At 44.1% G+C, this 26,253-nt stretch overlaps 1 protein-coding gene across 1 annotated transcript in view; it reads left to right on the top strand.

Annotated features, from left to right (window-relative positions):
• SEL1L3 (SEL1L family member 3) overlaps positions 1 to 26,253 on the top strand; it is an 86,785-nt gene that overhangs the window by 43,118 nt on the left and 17,414 nt on the right. The window contains exons 9-16 of the mRNA XM_073574703.1: positions 10,509 to 10,652; positions 13,062 to 13,261; positions 13,369 to 13,548; positions 16,972 to 17,091; positions 20,604 to 20,744; positions 21,369 to 21,431; positions 24,210 to 24,386; positions 25,324 to 25,451. Coding sequence (XP_073430804.1) covers positions 10,509 to 10,652; positions 13,062 to 13,261; positions 13,369 to 13,548; positions 16,972 to 17,091; positions 20,604 to 20,744; positions 21,369 to 21,431; positions 24,210 to 24,386; positions 25,324 to 25,451 — 1,153 coding nt within the window. The remainder of the gene's footprint in view (positions 1 to 10,508; positions 10,653 to 13,061; positions 13,262 to 13,368; positions 13,549 to 16,971; positions 17,092 to 20,603; positions 20,745 to 21,368; positions 21,432 to 24,209; positions 24,387 to 25,323; positions 25,452 to 26,253) is intronic.

Here is a 26,253-nt window from a genome sequence, read left to right as displayed (position 1 = left end):
AGGTACATCAGGGACTCTCCAAACGTGACATGGCGTCCGATCTGAATTCCAGCCAATTTTGCATTGAAAAAGTCAAAACGGCGCTCCTTCCATTCTGAGCTCTGCCATGCGCCGAAACAGTAGTTTCCCCCCCCCCCCCCCCACAAATCGGGTATCAGCGTACTCGGGACAAATTGCACAAAAACTTTTGCAGTCCAATTTCTCCTGTTACCCTTGGGAAAATAAAAAAAATTGAACCTGAAGTATTTTTTTGTGAAAAAAAGTTAGATGTTCATTTTTTTTTTAAATATTCAAAAAAACTCCTGTGACGCACCTAAAGGGTTAATAAACTTCTTGAATGTGGTTTTGAGCACCTTAAGGGGTGCAGTTTTTAGAATGGTATCACTTTTGGGTATTTTCTATCATATAGACCCCTCAAAGTGGCTTCAAATGTGATGTGGTCCTAAAAATAAAATGGTGTTGTAAAAACGAGAAATCGCTGGTCAACTTTTAACCCTTAACTTCCTAACAAAAAAAAAATGTTGGTTCCAAAATTGTGCTGATGTAAAGTAAACATGTGGGAAATGTTAGTTATCAAGTTTTTTGTGTGCCGTATCTCTGTGATTTAAGGGCATAAAAATTCAAAGTTGGAAGAAAGTTGCCAAATTTCCGTTTTTTCACAAATAAACGCAAGTTATTTGAATGAAATTTTACAACTAACATGAAGTACAATGTCACGAGAAAACAATGTCAGAATCACCGGGATCCATAGAAGCGTTCCAGAGTTATGACCTCAAAGGTACAGTGGTCAGAATTGTAAAAATTGGCCCGGTCATGAACGTGCAAACCACCCTTGGGGGTGAAGGGGTTAAGGTACTGTCACACTTAGCGATGCACCAGCGATCCAGACAACGCTATGATGCGGTCAGGATCGCTGGTGAGTAAGTATCAGACATAGCGCTATCGCTAGCAATATCGCTGCTACGTCACAGAAGCCAGTGACGTTATAGCGATATTGCTAGCGATATCGCTTAGTGTGACAGGCCCTTTACATCTCTTAGATGGTGGCTTGATGAGAACAACTTTTTCCCTTCACCCATGACAGCACCACCTGAGAGAGGGATCCGCCCTGCCAGGACAGGAACCTACTGAGACATAAGGGGCGGCACCTCTCCCCCGCTTCATTTGGGTTCCTGTTCTGGAAGGAACCCCACTGTCAGCGGTGCCTGTCATGGGTGAAGAAAATGGACCCAGCCCCGTCCCGGCGCAGGAAGAACAGGTGTCTCACCTGCAGCGCCGGCCCTCGGGTGCTGGATGCGCAGTCCCCGGGGTTCCGGGTTCGTGCAGGCGTCGGTGGGATCCCCAGGGTCTGCGGGAAGCCCCCACCGCACCGCCCTCCCCTCGTGCACGCCGCATCTCGATCCCCATAGCAGGGGAGAGACGCTGGCTTCTTCCGGCCGCTGACGTCAGCGGCGCATTGCATGCTGGGTGCGCCGGCTGACGTCAGAAGGGCGACTGTTTAATGGCGCCGGGTGCGACGCCGGCTTTCTGAAGCGGTCGGCCGGCAGTCGCAGGGGGGAGGGGAGAGACGCTCACCTGAGCGGAGGCGCAGTATTAAAGAGAAGGCGGCAGCAGACGGCGGTGCAACATGGAGTCAGAGCAGGAACGTTCAGCGTCCCTGCCTCCCTCTCAGCCCTCTGGCAGAAAGCATGGAAGCCATTCCAGCAGCAGTCGCCCCAGCCGCAGGTCGGGGGACTCATCAAGATCCAAAGAACGCAGGTCCCTTGATTTCGGGTGGTGAGTGATCTTCGTGAATGTTAGCATTATGTTAATAGGGCTTCTGTTGTATGCTTCACCCTGTAGGAAAGGCCTAGAAAAGCGGGAAGCAAGAAGAACAATAGGGGTTGTGCTATATGTAAATCTCCCCTAGCAAGAGATTGGCAAAAAGAGCTCTGTGCTGCGTGCATTCAGCAGACTATGGTGGAGGAAGCGCCTAGTTTCGCAGCCAATCTGATATCTGCCCTAAGGTCAGAAATAGAAGGCTCAATTAAGTCCCTATTGAAAAAAGGGGGAAAAAACCCAGGAAGGATCCCCCTAGTTCCCGCTCGGATTCCGCGTCAAGGTCATCTCAGGCGGCGACATGGGGGTAAACCATGTTTTCCTGTAGAAGACAGACGCCCTCCTAAAGGCCATTAGAGCTACAATGGGCCTACAGGAAGTAAAGGCGGCTAAAACCCTAGAGGATGTTATGTTTGGGGGGGCTTCAGGAGAGGAAAAAACGAACCTTTCCAGTAAACGAGAAGATCCAGGCACTTATTGAGAGAGTGGAAAAATCGGGGGCCCTTCCATCCATTTCTAAGACAATATCCCTTCGAGCATAAGGATGCAGAGATATGGGACAAAATTCCCAAAATTGATGCGGCAGTGTCCAGGTCCTCCAAAAGGTCGGCCCTGCCCCTGGAAGACGCAGGGGTTCTTGGAGACCCACTAGACAAGAAGGCGGACTCATATTTGAGGCACGCATGGGAGGCGACAGCAGGAGGACTAAAACCGGCAATAGCGGGCACTTGCACGGCACGCTCCCTCATGATCTGGCTGCAACAGTTAGAAGAAAAGCTGGCTTCAAGGGTCCCAAGAGAGAAAATCTTATCTGAGATGTATCTCTTGCACGGGGCAGCAGCTTTTTTTGGCCGATACCTCGGCGGACTCTATGCGGATGACAGCCAGGGCAGCGTCACTATCAAATGCTGCTAGACGCGCGTTATGGCTTAAGGGCTGTCCGGGTGACCTTCAGTCCAAGGCCAAATTATGCTCTCTCCCCTGCGACGGTCGATTCTTGTTCGGTAAGAACTTGGACGATATACTGGAGAAAGCAGGCGATAAGAAAAAAGGCTTCCCCAGATTCCCTATGGATCAGAGGAGACAGCCCTTTCGGAGGGGGAGACTCAATAGGGGGTGCCCTCCCGCTGACAGGAGAAGATGGGAGGATAAAAGAAAAAAAGAATCGGGATTTATGTTTGGTGGAGGCACCTCCACCTCAAAGTCGCCACAGTGACGCCAGTATTCCAGTGGGGGGGGGGGGGGGGAGATTGGCACTCTTTTTCCAAACCTGGGAAGATCTCCTCCAACGCCTGGATCCTAACAGAAGGCCTGAAAATTCCCTTCATTCGTCAGCCAAAATCCGTGGTCGTCATCATACCCATCAGGAAGGTGACCGAAGAGCAGGTGGCCTTAGAAACAGAGATCCTGAGCCTGATAGACAAGCGGGTACTCTCCGAGGTACCACGCCTACAGGAAGGGAAGGGGTTTTATTCACCCCTTTTTCTGATATAAAAAAAAAAACAAAAAAACCCGATCAAACATTCAGGACAATCATAAATCTCAAACTGCTCAATCTATGGATAGGGAACTTGACCTTCAAGATGGAATCAGTAACTACGGCGGTGAAGCTGCTACACCAAGATTGCTTCATGGCCATAGTCTATTTAAAGGATGCGTATTATCACATCCCTATCCACCCAGATTACCAGAAATACTTGAGGGTAGCACTTTATATTCAAGGCACACTAAGGCACTTTCAGTTCAGGGCTCTTCCGTTTGGCATATCTATAGCCCCGAGAGTTTTCACCAAGGTCATAGCGGAAGTGACTGCCTTTCTCCGGATTCACGACACTGTCATAATACCATACCTGGACGATTTTCTCATAGTAGGAAGCTCAGAGGACCACTGTACAGCGCAGTTGACCCGGGTGATCAACACCTTGCAGGAATTGGGGTGGATAGTCAATTTCAAAAAATCAAAATTGCAACCCCTAAAAAAAGACCTTCCTAGGATTCGTACTAGACTCAGAAAAGCAAGAGTGTCTGCTCCCAGAGTCCAAAATAGAAAAGGTGCAGAATCTGGCCTTCACGGGCCAAAACCAACCACGTATGACTTTAAGAAGAGCAATGTCCCTGCTAGGTACCCTAACATCCTGTATTCCGGCGGTCAGGTGGGCTCAGTTTCACACCCGGCAACTCCAGTGGGAGATACTAACAGCACAAAGATCGCTAAGAGGGCGTTTAGAAGGAAATGCTTCCTTAAAAACCAGAGACTCTCTCAATTGGTGGCTGGACAAGAGAAATCTGACCTTGGGAATACCATGGGACAGACAGACGTCAGATATAATCTTAACAGATGCAAGCTCCTCGGGGTGGGGGGCACACCTAAGGGATCTCATAGGTCAGGGTTCCTGGATGTGTCAAAGGGAAGCATCCTCCAACCTGAGAGAACTGTGGGCAATGAGCAAGGCCCTAAGTCATTTCATTCCGCTACTCCAGGGTCGAAATGTACGCATCATGTCAGACAACAAGGTAGTAGTGGCATACATCAACCACCAAGGAGGGACAAGATCACACTCCTTAATGGAAGCGGCAACAGACATTCTGAGCAGAGCAGAAGAACACCTACACTCCTTGACAGCCTTACATATAAAAGGGGCAGAAAACATAGGCAGACTTCTTGAGTCGCAATACCCTGAAGCAGGGGGAATGGGCGCTAAACCGGTCCATTTTTCAAAAAATAACTTTGCTTTGGGGGAAATCGGTGATAGACCTCTTTGCCAACAAACACAACAGGCAAACAAAGGTTCTGCTCTCTAAACCCGAGAGAAAATCCATGGGCAGGGGACTCGTTGCACATCCAGTGGAACTTCAGGCTAGCTTATGCGTTCCCCCCCCCCCCCCCCCCCCCCGAGTGGCTCTGATCCCAACAGTTGTCAGAAAAATTAAACGATCAGGCCAGGGTGATTCTAATGGCTCCATTTTGGCCAAAAAGGCCCTGGTTTGCTCTGCTGCGAAGGATGTCCCTCTCCGATCCATGGGTTCTGCCAGAAATCCCGGACCTACTGGCTCAAGGTCCAATATTCCACGCTCAGGTCAAAGGATTCCATCTGACGGCATGGAATTTGAAAGGTCGCTTTTAACGGATAGAGGGTTCTCCCCCGGGTTGGTGGCCACCCTGCTAAAGAGTAGGAAACCAGTGACGTCTAACATCTACAGCAGAGCATGGAATAAGTTCCTGCAGTTCTTAGGTAGGCCGTTAGGAAAAGATCCCCTGATTAATGCCATCCTGGAGTTCTTACAATCGGGGTTGCAGATGGGGTTAGCAGTGAATACACTTAAAGTTCAGGTGTCGGCACTAGGGGCGCTCTACAACTGCAAATTGGCATCAAATAGATGGGTAGCCAGATTTATTAAATCCTGCCATAGAGCTAGGCCTATCCCAATACCCCGGATAGCCCCCTGGGATTTAAACCTAGTGCTAGAGGCCCTTACAAAAGATCCGTATGAGCCATTACATCAGCTACCCCTAAAGTTTCTGACCCTAAAAACAATCCTGTTAGTGGCCCTCACGTCAGCCTGCAGGATAAGCGATTTACAGGCTCTCTCAGTAAATCCACCTTATACGCAAGTCTTTCAGGATAGGGTAGTGTTAAGAACAGACCCCGCTTATCTGCCCAAAGTAGCATCAGATTTCCATCGGGGCCAGGAAATTGTCCTTCCATCTTTCTGCGAGAACCCAAAAAATCTGGGGGAGGAAAAGTTCTATAATCTGGATGTTAAGAGAGCTCTCGTAGAATACATATCTATGACTAGCCAGTGGAGGAGGTCCCAGTCCCTATTCGTAGCTTTTCAGGGTGCCAGGAAAGGCTATGGGGTTTCAAAAGGGGACTATTGCTAGATGGATTAGGGAGGCCATTAGTGTAGCCTACACAGCTAGTGGTATCCCGATTCCTGACAGCATCAAGGCTCCTTCCACCAGAGCCGTGGCGACCTCCTGGGCCGAAAAAGCAGAGGTATAGATCGAACAGATTTGTAAGGCCGCTACCTGGGCCTCACCTTCAACCTTCTTTAAGCACTATAGGTTGAATCTATCCTCCTCTGCTGACTTAACCTTCGGTAGAAGGGTGCTGCAAGCGGTGGTCCCTCTCTAAGGTGTTTCGAATCTCCAAAAATCTCTCAGGTGGTGCTGTCATGGGTGAAGGGAAAACCACCATGGTTACTTACCGGTAGCCGGTTTTTCCGGAACCCATGACAGCACCCGTATATTCCCCCCCCTTTCACCATATGGGTGTGCACAATTAATAGGGTGTCTTTTGAGTGTTGTGGTGTTGGGTTAAACATGTAACTAACCGGGGAGTCCTCTCAGTGCTCTGTAACCCAACTGAAGTGGGGGAGAGGTGCCGCCCCTTATATCTCAGTAGGTTCCTGTCCTGGCGGGTCAGATCCCTCTCTCAGGTGGTGCTGTCATGGGTTCCGGAAAAAACGGCTACCGGTAAGTAACCATGGTGGTATCCTCAGGGGTGCCCTGGGTCACGCAGATGACCCGCATAATAACCACAGATGCTAGCCCCTTGGGTTGGGGGGCCCATATGGGGGGACATAGTACTTCAGGGACATTGGGACTCCAAAACTGAGACCTCATCTAACCAGAGGGAGCTGTTGGTAGTCAAACTCATTATGTACCTACAGGGTCATCATGTGAGGATCCTCTCTGACAACCAGGTAGCAGTAGCCTATATCAACCACCAGGGTGGAACACGCTTCGAGGCCCTGATGCAGATAACATAACGTCTATTTCAAATAACCAAAAAAAACTTTAAATCTTTAACTGCGCTCCATATCAGAGGGAAAGGTAACACGAAGGCAGACTTTTTAAGCCAACAACAAGAAAATAGAGGGGGAAGCCAGCACTGCTTAAGGTTAGAACGCATAAATTAGCGTGCATATGCACATAATGTCTAGCTGTATTCAAAAATGAGATATTTAGCAAAAAAATTGATCAATTCAATTGAGCCACCCCACCGCGCCAAGGCAATCTCAGACCTGGTTGGCCTTCATCTGCACTTGCTTCATGGGAGCGATCCAGTAATGTTCAGGTACAGATTGCACTTGATGTGGTCATGCTCTAAATGTATTTAGGAGGCCGTAATGGCACAGCATTTATTAAAAATATATAGAGTAGGACCCCCCATATGAGATTGCCTTGGCGCGGCGGGGTGGCTCAATTGAATTGATCAATTTTTTTGCTAAATATCTCATTTTTGAATACAGCTAGACATTATGTGCATATGCACTCCAATTTATGCATTCTAACCTTAAGCAGTGCTGGCTTCCCCCTCTATTTTCCAGACTTTTTAAGCCGCAGGGCCCTAAGGCAAGGAGAATGGGCTTTAAACATGGACATTTACAACCAGATTGTCTGCACATGGGGGTCAGCTGGAGGTAGACCTCTTCACCTACAAAGAAAACAAAAGTAAAAAAACTCTGCTCACTGAACCCCAGGGAAAATCCACTGGCAGTGAACGCCTTCCTGGTAAAATGGGACTTCTCTCTGGCATATGCCTTTCCACCGTTGGCCCTCTTACCTCTGGTGAGGAAGACCGAGCAAGGGTCATATTAATTGCCCCACTCTGGCCCAGGAGGACCTGGTTCGCGTGGTTGAAGACCATGTCAATATGCAATCCCTGGGTGCTGCCGAACCTTCCAAATCTTCTCTACCAGGAGCCAGTCAACCATCCACAAGTAGCTGGACTCTATTTGACGGCATGGAGGTTGAGAGGGCACAGTTGAAGAATAGAGGTTTCTCCCAAAATTTAATACCCTCCTGAAGAGCAGGAAGCAGACTACTACAAAGATCTATGCTAGTGGGTCGCCCTCGCTCGCCCAGGGCAGCGGTGTACTCTGTACCAGGCCGGTGTCAGGGGGTAAAGTTTCACGGCAGCTGTGACCCAGTCCGTGGCCCTGGGTGCCCAATAGCAATGGCGGTGATGTTAATGGTGTTAAAGTTTATAAGAGTAGTTCGTGACGCCACCCGTGGTGTTTGGCAAGGGAGATGGTAAGCCAACGCTGCATACAGATCTGCTGGGACTGATGGTGTGGTGCAGCAGAGATGGTGTAGCTCCCCACAGGTGGCGCTGTAGTCCCAGGGCAGTGTAGGGGCAATGGAAGAGGAGAGGCGCAGAATGGTATGGATGCTGGTACCCAGGTGTAGTGGTGCAGGAATAACTGGAGGACACCAGAGTACACGGTTCCAAAGCTTTACTCACTGTTTGCAGTTCACACAACTGCCTGCCTCCGTACTTTGTTCTCCAGGTCAGGGCTCCAGCCAACCTCCAGGCAGGAAAGGATTCTCCCTTCCACACTCCGTCAACATGTACCTTACTGAACGACTCCTCCAATGCACCTTTAGGTGCGAAGCACTCCAGTACTTAGTTACCCTGGAATGCCTCTCTCTCTAGGTATTCCTAGTCTTTACTTGTATGACACAGCTGTAGCCTGCTTCGGGGACTCCTCTCTGCGTCCCAGCTCTCTATTCAGTTGCTGTTGTGTCCCAAGTCTATAATGGGAGCAAGGCGTTGGTGGCTCACTACTCCTCCGGTGTCTGTTGCCGGACATAAAGATCCAATCAACCTCGGGGACCGGGCCCCGGCCTTTGCGCTCTCTGGACTGGAAGGGTTCTCTATCTTTCTTCAACCAGCTTCCCACCGTCCTTCTATTCTCCTTCGTTCCAATCTGTTCTATCTCTCTTATGGAAGGTTAGGTTATCAATCTTATCAGTCTTTCTCGTGCCAGCAGCCCAGATCACTGGGACCTGCTGCAGCACGTCGTTCAGACGCCCATCTTCTCTCTTCTCTCTCCGCTAACCCCTAACTCACTCTTCCCAATTATTATTTTTTTTTTTTTTTATCTAACTCCACCCGCCTCCCAGCACATCTCGTGTTACGAAGCAGGATTCCACGAGGGGTGCTCTGCTAACCCCCAGCCTGAAGCTGTTAGGTGGCCCCACTGAACTATCCTGTGTGTGGCGTGTGGTCAGGAGTTCCCACCTTAACTGGATGGTGGGGCACTACACATTAGGAGAAGGTGCAGTACCTCTGTGGTGACGCCTCAGGGGTGCCACACTAGAACCTGGAGGCGATTCCTGTCCACCTCTGAGTTTAATTTATCAGGGATGGAATAGCCACGAAACAGATTCTAGAATTCCTCCAGAGGGGTCTCGAGTTGGGTCTTTCCACAAGTACCTTAAGTGCAGGTTTCAGCCTTGGGGGCCCTATTTACCTGTGATATTGCCAGCAACTACTGGGTGACTAGATTCATCAAAGTGGCTAGTAGATCTAGACCCATACACGGGGATAAAGGTATACCATGGGACTTGAATTTAGTCCTTACGGCTATGACTGAGTCAGCGCAAAAAAAACGCATGTTTTTTTAAAGCACACTCAAAACCGCAAAAAACGCTTGATGCGATTTTTATGTGTCTGCACTGTGCAAGTTGCGCAGCGCAAAAAAAACGCAAGTGTGAAAGTAGCCTAAGGAAGGGTTTAGGGTATCAAAGCGCACGTTAGCAAAGTGGATTAGGGAGGCTATCTCTTGCCTACACAGCAGGTGGCGGTCTGGCTCCACAGAATCTGAGGGCGCATTCCACTCGAGCCATGGTGTCATCTTGGGTGGAGAGATCTGGAGTGTCAATTGACCAGATATGTAAGGTGGCCAAATGGTCATCTCCTTCCATGGGTGCCTCCTCGGATCTCACCTTTAGGCTATGGGTGCTGCAGGCTGTAGTCCCTCCCTAATTTAGTTTACATCTCTGTAATTCTCTCGTGGTGCTGTCATGGGAGTCCGAATAAAGTATTAAGTTACGTAACGGTATTTTTCAGAAGCCCATGACGGCACCCTTAGTTCCCTCCCTTGTTCACGCGTAAGGGTGCACTCCTTCCTCTTAGAAGGTTGTTTCACGGATTTACCTTATTTTTGAGTAAAGATAATATATATTTTGCAAATAGTGGCACCGCATATATACATCCTAATTATGGTAGCCTCTCAAGCTCTGTAATCCAACTGATGTGTGGGAGAGGTGCCGCCCTTTTGTATCTGTAGGCTTCCTGTTCCTGAAGGGCGGATCCACTCTCTTGTGGTACTGTCATGGGCTTCCGAAAAACACCGTTATCGGTACATAACTTAATACTTTTTATATTGTTTCACACTAAATAGTGTTATGAGTTAGAACGGGTTCTGCAAATTGGTTCACACCTACTCAATCTGCCACCTCGGGAATCTTTGACTACTGGACGGGAGCTCTGATTACTGCCTCCAACTCCCAGCATCCTTGACATCTTTGTTATAGCATGGGTCACATGCTGGCTAAGCAAAATAAGAGCCACAAATGATGAGTTGGTGGGATCTGGTGCACAAAGCTCCTATCCAGTTTCTTATGCACCAGGATAATAAATTATAAATGTATTCTACCAATTGCTGCAATATGGCGATGGCTGCTATGTATAGATTATATTCTGCATGCCAGTTAATAGTTTATTGTAGAAAAAAAATTAAATTTGCTTGTGTACTTTAAACTACTTTTTTTTTCTTTTTTTCCTTCCATATGTAATTTTTAAATTTTTAACTTTTATTACAGTGTAATGTGCTTTTAGGTACATACAATTTATAGAAATGGTCTTCAGAGTTGCAATTAATGTAATTCATTACAGGTCAAGCAGAGAATTCTTATAACGACCTATATCTAAAATATGGAAAGAGACCAACTACTAGGAGGGATCTTTGGCCACGAGAAGAACGAGAAAAATATAGTAATTTGTTTTTGATGCTGAGCATTAGTGACAGGGTTTCCTGGGGTAAGTATTGCATTATCTATAGTAATTCCAGTTTTGCTCAATATGAATGTATTCTGAATGATCATAAATGGTACAATGGCCCTCATGTATTAATACTCTGGTGTCATACGCCGTCAATCAACATGTGCAGAATGATACGTGAATTGTGCTACCCTGGCGTGTTTCCCAGGAACTCTGAGCCCAACAATACAAGGCTTAAGATCTGATGGTCAAACCCCATCCTGCGGCATTACTCACAACTAATGTTTATAGCAGGACGAAGGACAACTCAAACACTTCTGCCAGTAAAGTACTCTTTTCAGATTGTCCTAACTTGTGGTGTTTCAAAATCAATTGCATCCCCATTTACTCGATTCGGTGCCTTTAAAGATATTAAGTAATTACATAAATGGTACACATGAAAATAGAGTATAGCAGTGTTTCTTATCAGAGAAATCTTTATCCTCCTAGACTGATCTTTCGTTCTCAATATTCTCAAACTTTGATGGTTTGCGTATAACTTTATTTTTTTTTTTTTTTTTTTTGTCTGTAGAATTCAATGGCTTTATTTTATTCATATACATTTGATAGTTACTCAAAGAAAATCACAAATGTGATTAAATTCAGCAAGCATCCCAATGGGAAGGGGTGATATTCGTCGTTTTTTTTTTTTTCCAGGTTCCCTGCTTATTAGGTAGCCACAGATACAAGACAGTACCTAAAAAGTAAAGGTGCTTTCCCCTTCTTACCCCTCCTCATTGCCTCCTGTCCAGCACACATTTTCCTAGTCACTGTCAGTCACTTTTGAGTATATTGGATGGTTTTAGAGGATTTTCTAAAAGTTTTCAAAATTACTGCTAAAGGAACCTGCTCAAATTTGAAACGATGGCCACTAGTGATGAGCGAACATGCTATCGGAGCATGCTCGGGTGTTATCACAGTATCTTGGGCATGCTCGGATATGTTGGAGTTCATGCGGGTGCATGTTTTGCAGCTGTTGGTCAGTCACACCACACGCAAGGATTGCCTGTGTGTTGGGCAATGGGAAGAGGACATATAAATAGGAATGTGCTACCTGAAAAGTTAATCTGAGTCTTTCACTAAATGATGTACAAGAGGGTTCACCTCAGTTGCTGTTGCTAACCTCTTCCTCCTACTACATTCACAAGAATCCAGTTTACATTGCCTCAATATTATATTATAGCATCCGCCATGAAATGAAACAGCAGCACGTTTTCACCCCATGTTTGCATGACACACCATGATATCTTTCAGCTCCAATGCAGGAAGTCTCACACAGCTTTAAAAATAAGAGACTGTGGAGAGCCCTGACTTCTCCCATTTTTCTTCTTTCTTTTTTTTTTTTTCTTATATAAAGGCCAGAATTGTTACCACTAAATCAAAAGGAATTTTTAGTTCTCCTAATTTTATATACCATAAAGTATTTATATATATTTTATTTTTTTTTAATTTAAGTTTTCCAGGAGGTAATCAGTTTTATTTAAAGTTACACAATTTATCTCCTAAACCATCTTAATTACCTACCTGTGTAAGCATGTTAAAATATGTACTGATCATGGTCTTCCCCAGTTTGCAGCATTGTTCTGGTGGTCTTACTCCACTTAGTCTGTTTACAGATCACGTGGGACTGTTTAAGCGCTGGAAACCAGAGAAGACTGCTTTCGACAAGAATAGCAATACTGTAGTGCTGTGATGGTCTCCAGTAAGGAAGGGGAACCCAAACTGTCCCTGGAACTGGGACCCTAGCTATCCCTGTCCTGGGGTTACTCTTAAGAGTGTGCTACTGTTAATGTCCTAAGCTGTCCCCTCTCTCCTTCAGGAGGCCTGGAGACAAACAGGGATAGCAAAAAGCAACTTGCATACAAACGCTCACCTAAGGTAGAGAGGATAAAGGGAAAGATAGGAAGGTACAAACCAAATAGTAATAGGATAATGGAGAAGGCATACATCCAAAAACAGCGGACAAATCTCTAGCAGCAACTACGAACTCCAGCTTCAGCACACCAACTGAAGGTATGGCCAGATTTTATAGAGAGGAAATGAGCAGGTCAGGAGCAGCTGTGAGGAGCATACAAAGATAAGTTAACATTCAGCATCAAATGAAATGAAGTCCTTTTGATATGAGGAACAAAACACACATGCTAAATGGAAGATCTGCGATTCACAGTACATAAAGTGCCTAATCCCAGATCTCCCAGGAGGATGTAACGCACGACAAATACGTTTACACGTCATCACATAAGTACTGGTAATTAGAACAGTTAAAGAAATGAAATTTTCATAAAGTATAAGCAAATAGTAATGGTTCAATTTCTAATGTTTCATTATCTAACTTTTAAAGGGGCTGGTAAAGATTAACTGTGTCTATTGGTAATTTTTTTTTTTTTTTTTTTTTTTTTTTTTTTTTAGATTTTTCTAGGGATTTGGTCATCCAGTTTGGAAAAAATATATTTGAGGAAACTTTGCATAATTCGTCATATAGTCTTCCTCACCTCAAAGATGCTGTGCCCAATTTTCTGGATGCTAGCTGCAGTAGATACCATAAAGCTTCTTACCTACTCAGTGTCATGTATGAAATTGGTCTTGGTGTACCTGCTGATCCAGCTAAGGTGTGCTCAATCTCTTTATCAGTATCATTTCAGCTTATGATGGTGCGAAGAGTAATTAGTTAGGGATGTGGTTCATGACTTTTTTTTATTTTTTTTTTTATTTTTAGGCTCTGCTCTACAGCATGGTTGGGGCACAGGGAAATGATAGGCTTGGTCTTCTGAAGCTTGGATATAAGCACCTCCAAGGAATAGACAATCATACCTTGAATCTAGATGTTGCCTTCTATTACTATATGAATGTTGCAAGAAAGACTCCAAAGGATCGATTATCAAGAAATGCCGAACAAGTAATGCTATTTCTCTCACATGAAATTATATATTAAGGCAGTCTGCTACAATATATCATTCTGATCAAAACTTAAACTCTGAGATTTGCTACACCCTTGAATCCTTTCTCCTACAATCTGACCTCCTCTTTTTCCCCAAACTATTTAAAGGGAATCTGTTACCTATCAGCTGTGGCCAAAGCCATCAGGGGCTTATCTACAGCATTCTGTAATGCTGTAGATAAGCCCCTGATGAAACCTGAAAGAATAAGAAAAACGCGTTAGATCATACTCACCGGGGGGTGTGGTGGGTGTCACGGTCCGGTGCCTCCCATCTCCATACGATGACGTCCTCCTTGTTGCTTCTCCCTCGGCTCCTTCGCAGGCGTACTTTCTCTGCCCTGTTGAGGGCAGAGTAAATTACTACAGTGCGCAGGTGCCACAGGGAAGGTCAGAGCTCCGGCGGCTGCGCACTGCAGTATTCTGCCCTGCCCTCAATAGGGTAGAAAAAGTACACCTGTGCAGGAGCCAAGGGAGAAGCAAGGAGGAGGATGTCATATGAAGATGGGAGGTGCCGGATCGGTTGGCGACACCCATCGGACTGGACCGAACGCCGGGGTAAGGATAGTAGAACTATTTTTTTCTTATCTTTCAGGTTACATTGGGGGCTTATCTACAGCATTATAGAATGCTGTAGATAAGCCCCTGATGTCGGTGACCGCAGCTGATTGGTCCAAAAATGGGTGACAGATTCCCTTTAAAATCTCCCACTAGAGATGAGATGAATAATGGACTGTCACCTTGGCAGGCCACATGAAAGTGGCGCCAGAGAAAAAATAGAAAAAATTTTATAAAAAAATCTTTTCAAAAGGTAAAATGTTTTAGGGATGCAAAGAAAAGTGTATATATTTAAGGGCAAATATGACGCAAGAGAGGTTGGCTGGGTTGGCAACAATTTCGATAGAATCTGAAGTTGCTAAACAAATTAATCTCGGTGACTTGGTGTCATCCTTTTAAAAAAAAAAAAAAAAAAAAAAAAAAAAAAAAGGCAAGGAAACAAATTTTAATTGCCTATGGTCGTTTTTGTTTTGTGTTATTGATTACTTTGTATATATTTGTCCTATACAACTTCTCAGAAGATTAAAGAGTTAGGAGAGAGTTAATTAATCATTGTGGTTTATTTTGCTCCTAAATTTATATCCCAAGTTTTCATCTACTGCCAAGAATAGTAGGGGCGCAACAAAATAGTTTTGCCTAGGGCGCCGTAATCTCTCGGGCCGGCCCTGATGAGGGGTGGGCACCATGAAATATTTGCCTCTAAGTGGAGCTTCTGATTTGATTTCTTATCTAAAATCATGTGGCAAGACACCTTTTTTAAGAGTTTATATTGACTTTTAGGCTCTCTACTTCCTATAGGTGGTACTAAAGGTCAAGTCCTCTTCCTCTCTGAAGAGGCATTTTTGCATATGACATTCTTTATTGCAGAGAACATATGAAAAAGTAACTGCCCCTTACGCTTAATGTTGGTTTCAGCAACATTAAAAGGGTAGTCCAGGACTAACCTATATCTTCAGTATGAGATTGGTGGATGTCTGTCACCTGGTACCATCCGCCACAGCAGTTTACTGATCAGTGGGATGTAAGGTATATTGTGTAGTGCCTGCGCTCTTCTACTGTGCCTTCATCGCCCATTCACTTGAATCATAGAATCATAGAATCGTAGAGTTGGAAGGGACCTCCTGGGCCATCTGGTCCAACCCCCTGCTCAAAGCAGGATTCGCTAAATCATCCCAGTTAGATGTCTGTCCAGCCTCTGTTTGAAGACTTCCATTGAAGGAGAACTCACCACTTCTCGTGGCAGCCTGTTCCACTCATTGATCACTCTGTCAAAAAGTTTTTTCTAATATCTAATCTGTGTCTCCTCCCATTCAGCTTCATCCCATTGCTTCTAGTCTTTCCTTGTGCAAATGAGAATAAAGTTGATCCTTCTACAATGTGACAGCCCTTTAGATATTTGTAGACAGCTATTAAGTCTCCTCTCAGTCTTCTCTTTTGCAAACTAAACATTCCCAAATCCTGCAACCTTTCCTCATAAGACAGGGTTTGCAGACCGGTCACCATTCTGGTCGCTCTTTTCTGAACTTGCTCCAGTTTGATGTCTTTTTTTTAAAATGTGGTGCCCAAAATTGGACACAATATTCCAGATGAGGTCTGACCAAAGAGGAGTAGAGGGAAATAATGACTTCACGTGATCTAGACTGTATGCTTCTGTTAATACATCCTAGAATTGCATTTGCCTTTTTTGCTGCTGCATCACACTGTTGACTCATATTCAGTCTGTGATCTATTAGTATACCCAAGTCTTTTTCACATGTGCTGTCACTTAGCCCTATTCCTCCCATTCTATATATGCTTTTTTCATTTTTATTGCCCAGATGTAGTACTTTGCATTTCTCCCTGTTAAAAACCATTCTGTTAGTTGCTGCCCACTTCTCCAGTTTATTTAAATCATTTTGAATCCTCTCTCTCTTCTCTAGTATTAGCTATCCCTCCTAGCTTTGTGTCATCAGCAAATTTAATCAGTTTACCCTCAATTCCTTCATCTAAATCGTTGATAAAGATGTTGAACAATACAGGGCCCAGGACAGAGCCCTGTGGTACCCCACTTGAGACATTCTTCCAACTGGATGTGCAGCCATTTACGACCACTCTTTGGGTCCGATCACTAAGCCAGTTAGGAATCCACCTAACAGTTGCCTTGTCCATTCCATACTTAATCATTTTTTCAATAAGGATTGTATGAGAGACTTTGTCAAATGCTTTTCTTAAGTCAAGATATACTATATCTACAGCATTTCCTTGATCCACCCAATCAGTAATACCGTCATAGAAGGAAATTAAATTAGTCTGACATGACTTATTAGTTACAAACCCATGCTGACTCTGTTTAATCACTTCATTCTTATCCAGGTATTGACATACATGTTTAATAATTTGTTCAAAGATCTTTCCTGGTATAGAAGTCAGACTCACCGGCCTATAGTTGCCTGGGTCCACCTTCTCCTTTTTGAAGATAGGAACAACATTTGCTCTTCTCCAGTCTTCTGGCACTTCTCCTGTTCTCCAAGAATTTTCAAAGATTATGGAGAGGGGTTCAAAAATTTCTTCTGCTATCTCCTTCAGTACTCTGGGGTGTAATTCAGAGAGAATAGGAGAGAAGTGCGAAACCTGGGAGTGACACCACCCCCCCCCCCCCCCCCCCCCCCTATACAATGTACGGACCTGCGCTGTGCAGATTAATGCTGATTGGTGTTGGTGGTTGAAATATATTTTTTTTTTTTTTTTTTTTGTAACTTTACCATGCCACAGTGATTTCCAATTTAAATCTTCTCCATCAGAGCTTATGTTAATACTTTTTTTTCTATTTTTTTTTTTTTTCCCAAGGCTTTTGTGGAAACCATAAGATTAATGGATGAAGATGTATTGAAAGAGCAGACTAGAGAAAACGATGACCGATTTTTATGGCTTAAACAGAATGCAGAGAGAGGAGATGTGTATTCCCAGGTAACCATGATGTCCAGACTTGACTATCTGTAAAGAGGAGGTTTATCAAAATAACATGTGGTTTAAAACGGGTTTTTCTGTTATATATGGTATGTTTGGGCAATTTTAGTGACTTTTGTGTATACCCCGTCAGCAGTGAGTAGATGTTATGTCATTGTATTCCTGCCTCTGATCATAAGGAAATGAAACTCCTGTGCATCTTCCTGAAAGCACTGGGAAAATGAGTCTCTGAAAAAACCTACCCTAGTACCCAGTGTAAAAATTACAAGGAGAGGTGTGTATGTATGTGTATGTATGTGTGTGTGTGTGTGTGTGTATATATATATATATATATATATATATATATATATATATATATATATATATATATATATATGTGTGTATATATATATAATTTTTTTAAATATGGTGTAGCAAAAGCTGATTCAAACAATGTCATTTTTTTCTGGAGGCTTCCCTTTACCATTATTACTACTATAAAAATCCATCGAATGGATCAGCCAAGTTATCAGTTTACTAGGGAACAAAAGACAGATGTCATTCATTCCAAGCATTGTATGTAAATTAATTATTTCATTGAATTACCATAATTTGTCTGGTATGAGGATGTGCGGTGTGGATAATGGCTGCTATGAGGAAACAGTGGAGCCATAGTCCAGGACTGCTGTGTTCATGAATCTGGATCTCCCCAGAGCGCCTCAAAAGTTAAACTTTTTTCCCATGTACATCCCTGTTCACATGGGGCTGTAAATCATTGGTGATGGGCTGGGACTGATTACTTGGCTCATAAATACAGTAAACTCCTCACTAGGAGTACATTGTATTCTTCCTTAGTTACTATCACCTGTTTGGCACTCAGATCATATGCTGACGTTAAAAAAGATTAGCTACAAATTTTACAATACAAACCACACACTATGAAATCTAATGAGGCTGGTGTACTTATTGTGAAAATGCATGTAAGAATGGCTATGCAAGTCCAAGTGAATTCAAGAAGCCAGGGGTGTGGGAATTTTTTTTTTTTTTTTTTTTTTCTTTTTTCAAAGGGCCATCTGTCAATGCCATTCTTTGGCGACTGTACAAAATTATGTGATAGAAGTTGATAAGACACGGAGACTGCTGTATATACATCACACAGGAATACTGGGGATGCTGTGTACATCTCATAGGACACACTGAGACTGCTATATACATCCTATAATATGCACGGAGACTGCAGTAAATGCATCACATAGGAATACTGGGGCTGCAGCATATACAACAGACACTGAGACTGCTGTATACATCACATAGGATACTCTGAGGCTGCTGTCTGTACATCAGACTCTGGGGCTGTGGCATGTAAATCAAAGGAGACATGGGGCTGTGGCTTGATTGGTGAAAAATAGAATAATCTGTATCTGGGCGTCACAAAATTCCATGCATGAATTTCCTGAGAGCTGGCAGTGATGTCACTGTTGCAAATTATGTCACTTACATGAGGGAACACTAGACCATGGAAATCGGCGCCCAATGACTAGTCACACACTAGTTTGCACAGCTCGACCGCAAGTTTATAGTCTGTTTTATAGCTATTCACCAATTGCTTGGCTACAAAAAGAGGCTTACAATGTAGGGGGAAGGCTGAAATCATGGTGGGAGTTTAGGAGGATTCATTTGCGTGCTCAACACACCTCCAACGTTGAAGTTGCATCACTAAAAAATAAGTTGTGGAATTATAATTTGAAGATCGTCAGACGTGTTAATTATATGCAAGTGAGGAAAAAGTGAAGGCAAAATATTAAAAAAATCTCAATCGCTTGTATCAAGTATGAGCACCATATGTAGAGAATCCTGCACTTACACAGCTCTGCTGCTGATGAGGCTATTAATGGTTGTCTGACTTTTCTGCCACGTTGAACACACTTGGATTCTCAAATTATGAAGATTTGTTGACCAATGACATCTGAGATGTGCAGGCTGTGGTAGTATATTCAGGCCACACAGGATGATCACAGTAGCATGGACTGGTGGTCTTGTTGAAAAATGGCTCCTTAGACACTTTGGAGAAATGGCAGTACCAGTAGTTCCATGATCAAATCAATGTAACGTCATGCGGTTAGTGTACCTGGAATTGGGGGGGGGGGGGGGAAGAGGGGCCTGATTACCATATGCCATCTGCTCCTCATAATCCTGGGAGAAGGACTGGTGTGACGTTCTCTTCAAGGCATTGCTCATGCGTTTCCAATCTCCAGCTATCGTTTCATCCAAAACAGAAGTGTTGCTAATCGCTGAAGATACTAGACCTCCATTCTGGTGTCCTACATATTGCTCTACACCATGATGGCCTTGGAGAGCAGTGGTGTAAGGGCAGCGGATCACCTGTAGCTGTGGACGTCTGACTCGTAACCTTGTGTTGTGCAACTGTGGTGCCCCTGAGGGTTCAGTCGCCACAGAGGTACTGCACCTCCTCCTGAGGTGTAGTATCCCACTTCCCAGGTAAGATGGTGACACCTGACCAGCCTCCATCGCCTACATCCAGCACACACCTTAGAACAGCAGAGCACCCTTTATAGTGGCTGCTTTGGTTCATGAAGGGTGGTGGGTGGAGCTTAGACACTCAAAGGGAAAGCTGATAGGAAGTGGGGAGGAAGGTAGAGGTTCCCCGTAAAAGGGAGCGGAGAGAACTCTCAACTGTGATAATCCCCAGAAGGTGGACATAGAGAAGGTCTTAGGCTGGTTTCACATTCGCGTTTCATGCAGCAGCGTCGGCCTGCGCACGGCCGCTGCTTAAGCCCTGCCCCCTGCCATGCCTCCTCCAGGAGCTCCGCCTATGGGTGCATGACGCTGCAGGCAACCTGTGTCCCCTATCTTTAGCATTGGGGACGCAGGCCGTGCGCAGACATGTGTCTGCCGGCGCATGCGCCCTTTTGACGGTGCGCTGAGCGCACCAAAATGCAAACATGGTGTGTTTGGCGAAGGTCGGCTCACTGTGTCACTACGGTACGTGTAGTGACAGTTTTCTCACGTACTGGAGACAGACACACGTAGACCCATTCTAATGAATGGGTCTATGCACATATCAGCGTGTCTTCATGGACCGTGTGTCCGTGTGCAGAATACGCTGACATGTCCATTTTTGTGCAACAGCACGGATCACACAGACCCATACAAGTCAATGGGCCCGTGTAAATGCGTACCGCACACGGATGGCGTCTGTGTGTGATCCGTGTGCATCAAAAGCTTTGTGAGTGATAACGTATTCACACAGACAGCACACGGATGGCCTACGTATCCACACGGACAGCTGCGGGACCGTTTTTTTCCGGTACCGGAATTCTGGCCGTGTGAAACTGGCCTAAGGTGTTTAGGGAGGTGGAATTGGATGTCGGCAGAATTCCCCCTTTACACACTGCACACTTCTAACTTGTTTTATTAAAAAAAACAAAAAAACAAAAAACACATTATAACCTAAACAGCAGCTTGGTTTCAGCATAGAAGGTAATTGTGGTGATGTTTGCGTTGTCTTCTAGCACAGAATGGCACAGATGCTTTTCTGGGGTCAGCAAGGAGTAACTAAGAACACGAGAGCAGCCATGGCGTGGTATGAGCGAGGGGCCCTGGAGAACGAGGACCCGGTGCTGATGTATGATTATGCTCTCCTGTTGTTTAAGGTGCGTTCACTGTCACGTACTCCATAGCACGGTGCAAGCTCATCAGTACACCTGGAAAAATACAATAAAAGGCAGTTTCATTCTTCTGCAGTCACTCTGCGACTGGAGATTAGTGTAGTGGTTCACATTCGGCAATTTGCTCCACAGTAGGCCTCATTCAGACATCTGATTTTTTTTTTTTTTTTTTTTTTTTTTTTTCTCCTCCACACATGAGCAAAAAATGTTATTGTGTTGGATCTGATTTTTATCCATTTTTGATGGGAAAAACTGACAGATCAATGTGCCAGTCATTTTTCTTACATGTAAAAAATAAAAAAATGCTTCCAAACTGCCCCTACCTAATAAAATATGGCTGGCACTCAGATGGCATCAGTGAATTATCCTTATTTTTTTTTGGACCTGTTGACATGAATGGGTAAATTTGATCAGTAACAGACATGCCTCCCATTATTTTCTTTTTGCAAAAATTTACAAGTGTTATGCTTGAAAAGCATGGATGTCCATGAAAAACAGACGTGTGAATGAGGCCTTATTAAAATGTAAGTGCTAGAACATGGCCTAGTCTTGTGTCCTATACCACAAAAATATTTCATGCAGGTATTACTTATTTTATTTTCTTTTTAGGGTCATGGTGTCCCAAAGAATGAGACGCTAGCCTTAAAATTGATGATGAAATCTGCTGCCAAGGTAAAAAGATAATATATTTAAAAGGTGTTCCAGTTTCATCAAACGTTAAATTTGTTTTGGGGCTCATTCAGACATGAGGGGTTTTTTTGTTTTTTTGTTTTTTTTTTTTTCCTGCGTACAAGAAAAATCACTAAGTTTCATTGTTCTGGCTCTGATTTCAGTAGTATTTGGTCAGTGTCCACTTATATCCACCTCATCCTTTTTTTTTTTTTTTTTTTTTTTTTTTTTTTTTTACGGTCTCATAACCTTGCAGTGAAGAGTTTGATCGTGGACTCGAATCAAAATCAGACGTGTCTCCACGTTTAGGTGCAGACTGTAATTCACAAAACATAAGCATGTGATCAGCCCCATAGACCAGGTGTATGACTTCTTGAGAACAAAAAACATGGAAAGAAATGGTATGTGATAAACTGATGTCTGAGGCCTTAGGCTGGGGTTACACCTCGACTTTGGCTGCCACGTGCGCCATGTGACCAAAGATGGCTGTATGATATGCTGCTGCTGCTACATTGCAGAATAATGGTAGACGTTCTACTTCTGTGCATGTTGTAGAAGATGATAGCAGCTTTACAGGACATGCATAGAAGAAGCAATATGTTTCCTCCTCAATCAAGGGGACATCTCTGAGGTCCCATCCACTGAAATGGCAAGAAGTGAAGATGGAGCTAATTGGTGGGGACGTTGGTGGAAGTGAATGAATCTTGGACAGCTAAGGACGAGTGATGTGCTCTGTAAGCAGGAGAAAGGGATAACAAGCAGACTAGAGTTGAGCAAAAAGATTTGTGGGACTGAAAAGTGTCCAAGAGTGGTAGTCTCAATCGAGCTGCTGTCCAGTTGCCCTCTGGCACTTTACGGACAAGGGGTATCCCAATCCCAGTGTGCTGTGGGGCGTTGGGTGCATCACACTTGCATGTAGGCTGCAGTCCTCTGCTGTTTTCAAGGCCCTGTCTTCAGTGTCCCATGCATTGTGTGTGTGGTGACTTCTAAGTTCTTTGTAGTAGTCAAACTATTACTCAACAGTCCAAGTTCATCAAGTGGGATAGAGAACAGCAATTGGCAAACTCCCTTCTTAGTACCACTCCTCTTCTGTCTTGCCACCCATATATTCTGGATTACCCCCAAGACTCATCTGCCTCAGGGATTCGTTGTGCACCTGGGACTGACCATCTGTCCGCCACGTAATTCCACGTCCTTGTGATGTCAGAAGACCAGGCCCACTCGGTGGTACCTGGCCCGAGCCCTAGTATCTGGACTCTGTTGGAATGTCTCAGGAATCTACATTTGGCTTCCCACTGTCTTAAACATTTGGCCCATGCTGCCCTCGGCAGCTCACAGCATATGAACTTGAACTCCTCTATATTCACTGGTGGACCCTGAACTCTCTCTAACCAGGAAGTGCCCCTTCATATTGGCACTAGTGCCAAACAAATTGGCTAATCCTATAATTTCCTATTACTCTTATTCTGTATCCTATGCTGTCATAAGCTTATCCTTATGCTATTCTCACATTATGCATTAATATCTTATATACTGTACATCACCACAATACATTACATTAGACACGTGTTACTTTTCATAGCGTGTCTTCAAAAGCAGGAAGAAGGTAAGTCAGTCCACATCCTTGCAGGACTGATCCGGCAGCCACGTCAATAGTTTATGGTCCTCTACCTGTTGGCTTCTATGGCTCCTCAAGACTGGTCAACCCAGTGTGACATTCTCTTTGTGGCATGATTTTGCACCAGGTCAGAGGGGAAAAAAAAAATCGGGGGTGTTGGGGTCACAGGGCTTTAGTCCGGGGGCCTTGCACTACAGACGTAGCCACTGGACAATAGTCTTGCAAATTTATGGAGAATTAGCCCGTGATGTAATTGCATAAAATTTTAGTTTCCAATTGGACACTCTGTATGGTTCATTTGCATGTAGCAATTATTACTATCTATTAATATATTTACCTTGTAATGTCTTAATTTCCTGTTCCATCGAGATGTGTCTGGATCCCAGAACTCCAAGTGGTGGAAGTTCACCAACTGCCATATTGGGACACCCAAGTGATGGGTGTCTCAATATGGAAACTACTGGTGGTACCAGCCTCTTGCACAGTACCATCAGCAGAACACCGTCGCACCACTCACTATACACTGTACGCAGCCTCTTGCGTGGTACCACCAGCGGAACACCACCGCAAACACTCCACTGCTGAGATCAGCCGAATAATTCACTGACCGCTGCCATCTTCGTACAGGAGGAGCGCATGCGCAGTTTTGTGACCGCCGCTATCTGTCTGCACAAAGATGGCGGTGGTCTGATTTTGCTGTGCCTGCACGATTATCAGATGCATTTATCAGAACTGTATAAAACTTTTTTAAGGTGGAATCAAAGTGGTTTAGATCCAAAAAGATCAGGGTAGGAATATATAGCACAGGAATGTCATCTGAGAAGTTTTCTAAGTACGGAGGTCATTGTTCTGAAGGCTACAGAATTACAGCAGAGAAGTACTCGGTGAGATCCGTGCAAATCCCATAGCCCTGTTTGGTGTACATGGAGCCCTCCTTGCAAATATCTTATTCCTTTTTTTTTTTTTTAGGTCACAATAATGAAGCCTAATGTATTAATACATTGTTTCAGACAGTAGAAGGAAGATCTTTTCTTCCTCATTGTTGGCATGTATAATAATTTTGATTGTGTAAAGCAGGAAATTAGGGCTAGACTTAGGCGGCAGTCACAATTGTAGAATAAGCATCTGCTTTAACAATGGTTTATTATTGTTCTTGTACCCAGGGACTGGTTGACGCTCTGAATGGCTTGGGTTGGTATTACCATAATTTCCGGAAAGATGATGTCACAGCCGTGAAATATTGGAGTGAAGCCTACGACAAGGGGAATGCAAATGCAGCGTTTAACCTCGGAGTGATGCACCTACACGGCACCTACCCAGGGGAAGACGGTGACAATGAAGTGAGTCTGACCGGTGACATAATGACTACCTGTAATCTGCAAGAGTAGGCAACATTGAGCGGCACAGCGGATTTGACTCATTACGCTGCAGACATTCACTTCACATCACCCTTTGTTTGCAGCTCTTGAGGCGAAGCATGTGTGGAGGCTATGGGAGTCTGTCGGCATGTTTTTACTATGTCATCTTACAGCAGCATGATGTAGAGACAGACGCTGATTCTGGCAATGTATCTACTTGGTGTAGCAGTTATGATAGAATCACAGTTCTCTTCTGCAGAGCTAGCGGTGCTCAGAATGGTAAGCCCTGTATAACCTGGGCCTGCCCACACCGCTGATTGGCAGCTAACTGTGTACATTGTATATTGACAGAGCTGTTAATCAGTGAGCTGGGTTGGACCAGGAGGCACAAGACACCTAGTCCTGTTGTGATAATCTCCTGCTGATGAAACACTGTTTTGAAACAGCAAATTGTAAGCCTAGTAAGTGACACATCCCTGTAATCAGGCTCTCATTCGCTGCAAAACCTGCTGACTCTTTAATGATGCTATGTAAATGAGAAAAATAAATGGTGCTGAAGATCCAAATCAGTACATACAGTACCTCATACTTCTGCCCAGATGCCCTGGATATTCTGAGTGAATGTCAATATAACATGTATGGGCATCGGAAGAACATGAAGCCATGGGTAACAAGATGTTGGAATCGGTGCCCCTTTTATTTTGTCCCCTTTGTCAGTTCGCTCAGTGTTCAGAGGAGAAAAGGACCCAGTCACTTGGATTATGTATGTCGAAACTTTATTATTTTTTTTTTTTTTGGGGGGGATTTGTGTATTCTGATCATTTGCTGCTCTACCAATAAATGGTTATTGCCATATGAGCGTGCATTTAAGAACTTCTGTAAGACCTGGAAAAATTGTTGCGTTTGTATTTCCTTCCAGACACGGGCCTATGAATTAATCTTGAAAGCTTCTGATAGCGGCCACTTTGAAGCTTCTATCAATGTCGCACTATACCTAATCACCGGAGAATTACGTGGCGTCCAGAGAGATCCACAGGCGGCCATAAAGTAAGTCCAGGTCCTAGTGATCTGCTTTCAGAACAATCTTCACAGCACAGGAATCATCTGCAGCTGACGATCCAAAACAAAATGTTTCCATTAAGTAAATTGAATTAATCCTTAAAGGACGCTATTGTGTGTTTTATTTATTTTTTTTTGCACTTTCATTATTCTTTTTTTGTCCCCTTCTTCCAAGAGCCATATTTTACTTTTCCATCAGCATAGCCATATGAAGGTTTGTTTTCTCATGGACAAGTTGTAGCAAAAGGTTTTTTTGTTTTTTCGGTTGTGAAGGGTTTTTTGTGCATTCATTATGCAGTAAAAAAAAATTACTTTGCACTATTCTTCCGGTTTGTATGATTACACGAATACCAAATATTTTTATATACAGTGAGGGGAAAAGTATTTGTCAGTGGGCAAAGTTACAAAATCAGCAAGGGGTCAGACATTTTACAGTCTAACTTTAAGAGTAGGTTCATTTTAACATTGAGAGAATATCAAATAAAATCCAGAAAATCACATTGTATAAGTTACAAATTTATTTGCATTTTGCAGTGAGAAATAAGTATTTGATCCCTCTGGCAAACAAGACTAATTTTTTTTTTTTTTTTTTCTTTTTAACTACAGATGGTGTTATGTTTGTATCAAGAATTTGTTGAAATTTCATTGAATCCATTCTTCCCTCTACCTGTGAAATGTTCCCCATGCCATTTGACTGCGACACAACACCAAAGCATGCATGCTTAATGGTTGGCGAGATGTTCTTTTCCTGAACTTCCGTGCCTTTTTTTTTTTTTCTCCACATATACCT

Source organism: Dendrobates tinctorius, unplaced genomic scaffold (genome assembly GCF_039654945.1).
Source record: "Dendrobates tinctorius isolate UK_male_01 unplaced genomic scaffold, ASM3965494v1 ptg000039l, whole genome shotgun sequence".
Taxonomy (NCBI): Eukaryota; Metazoa; Chordata; class Amphibia; order Anura; family Dendrobatidae; genus Dendrobates; species Dendrobates tinctorius.
The sequence above is the reverse complement of the archived record's forward strand: the minus strand, read 5'-3'. Positions and strand labels throughout refer to the sequence as shown.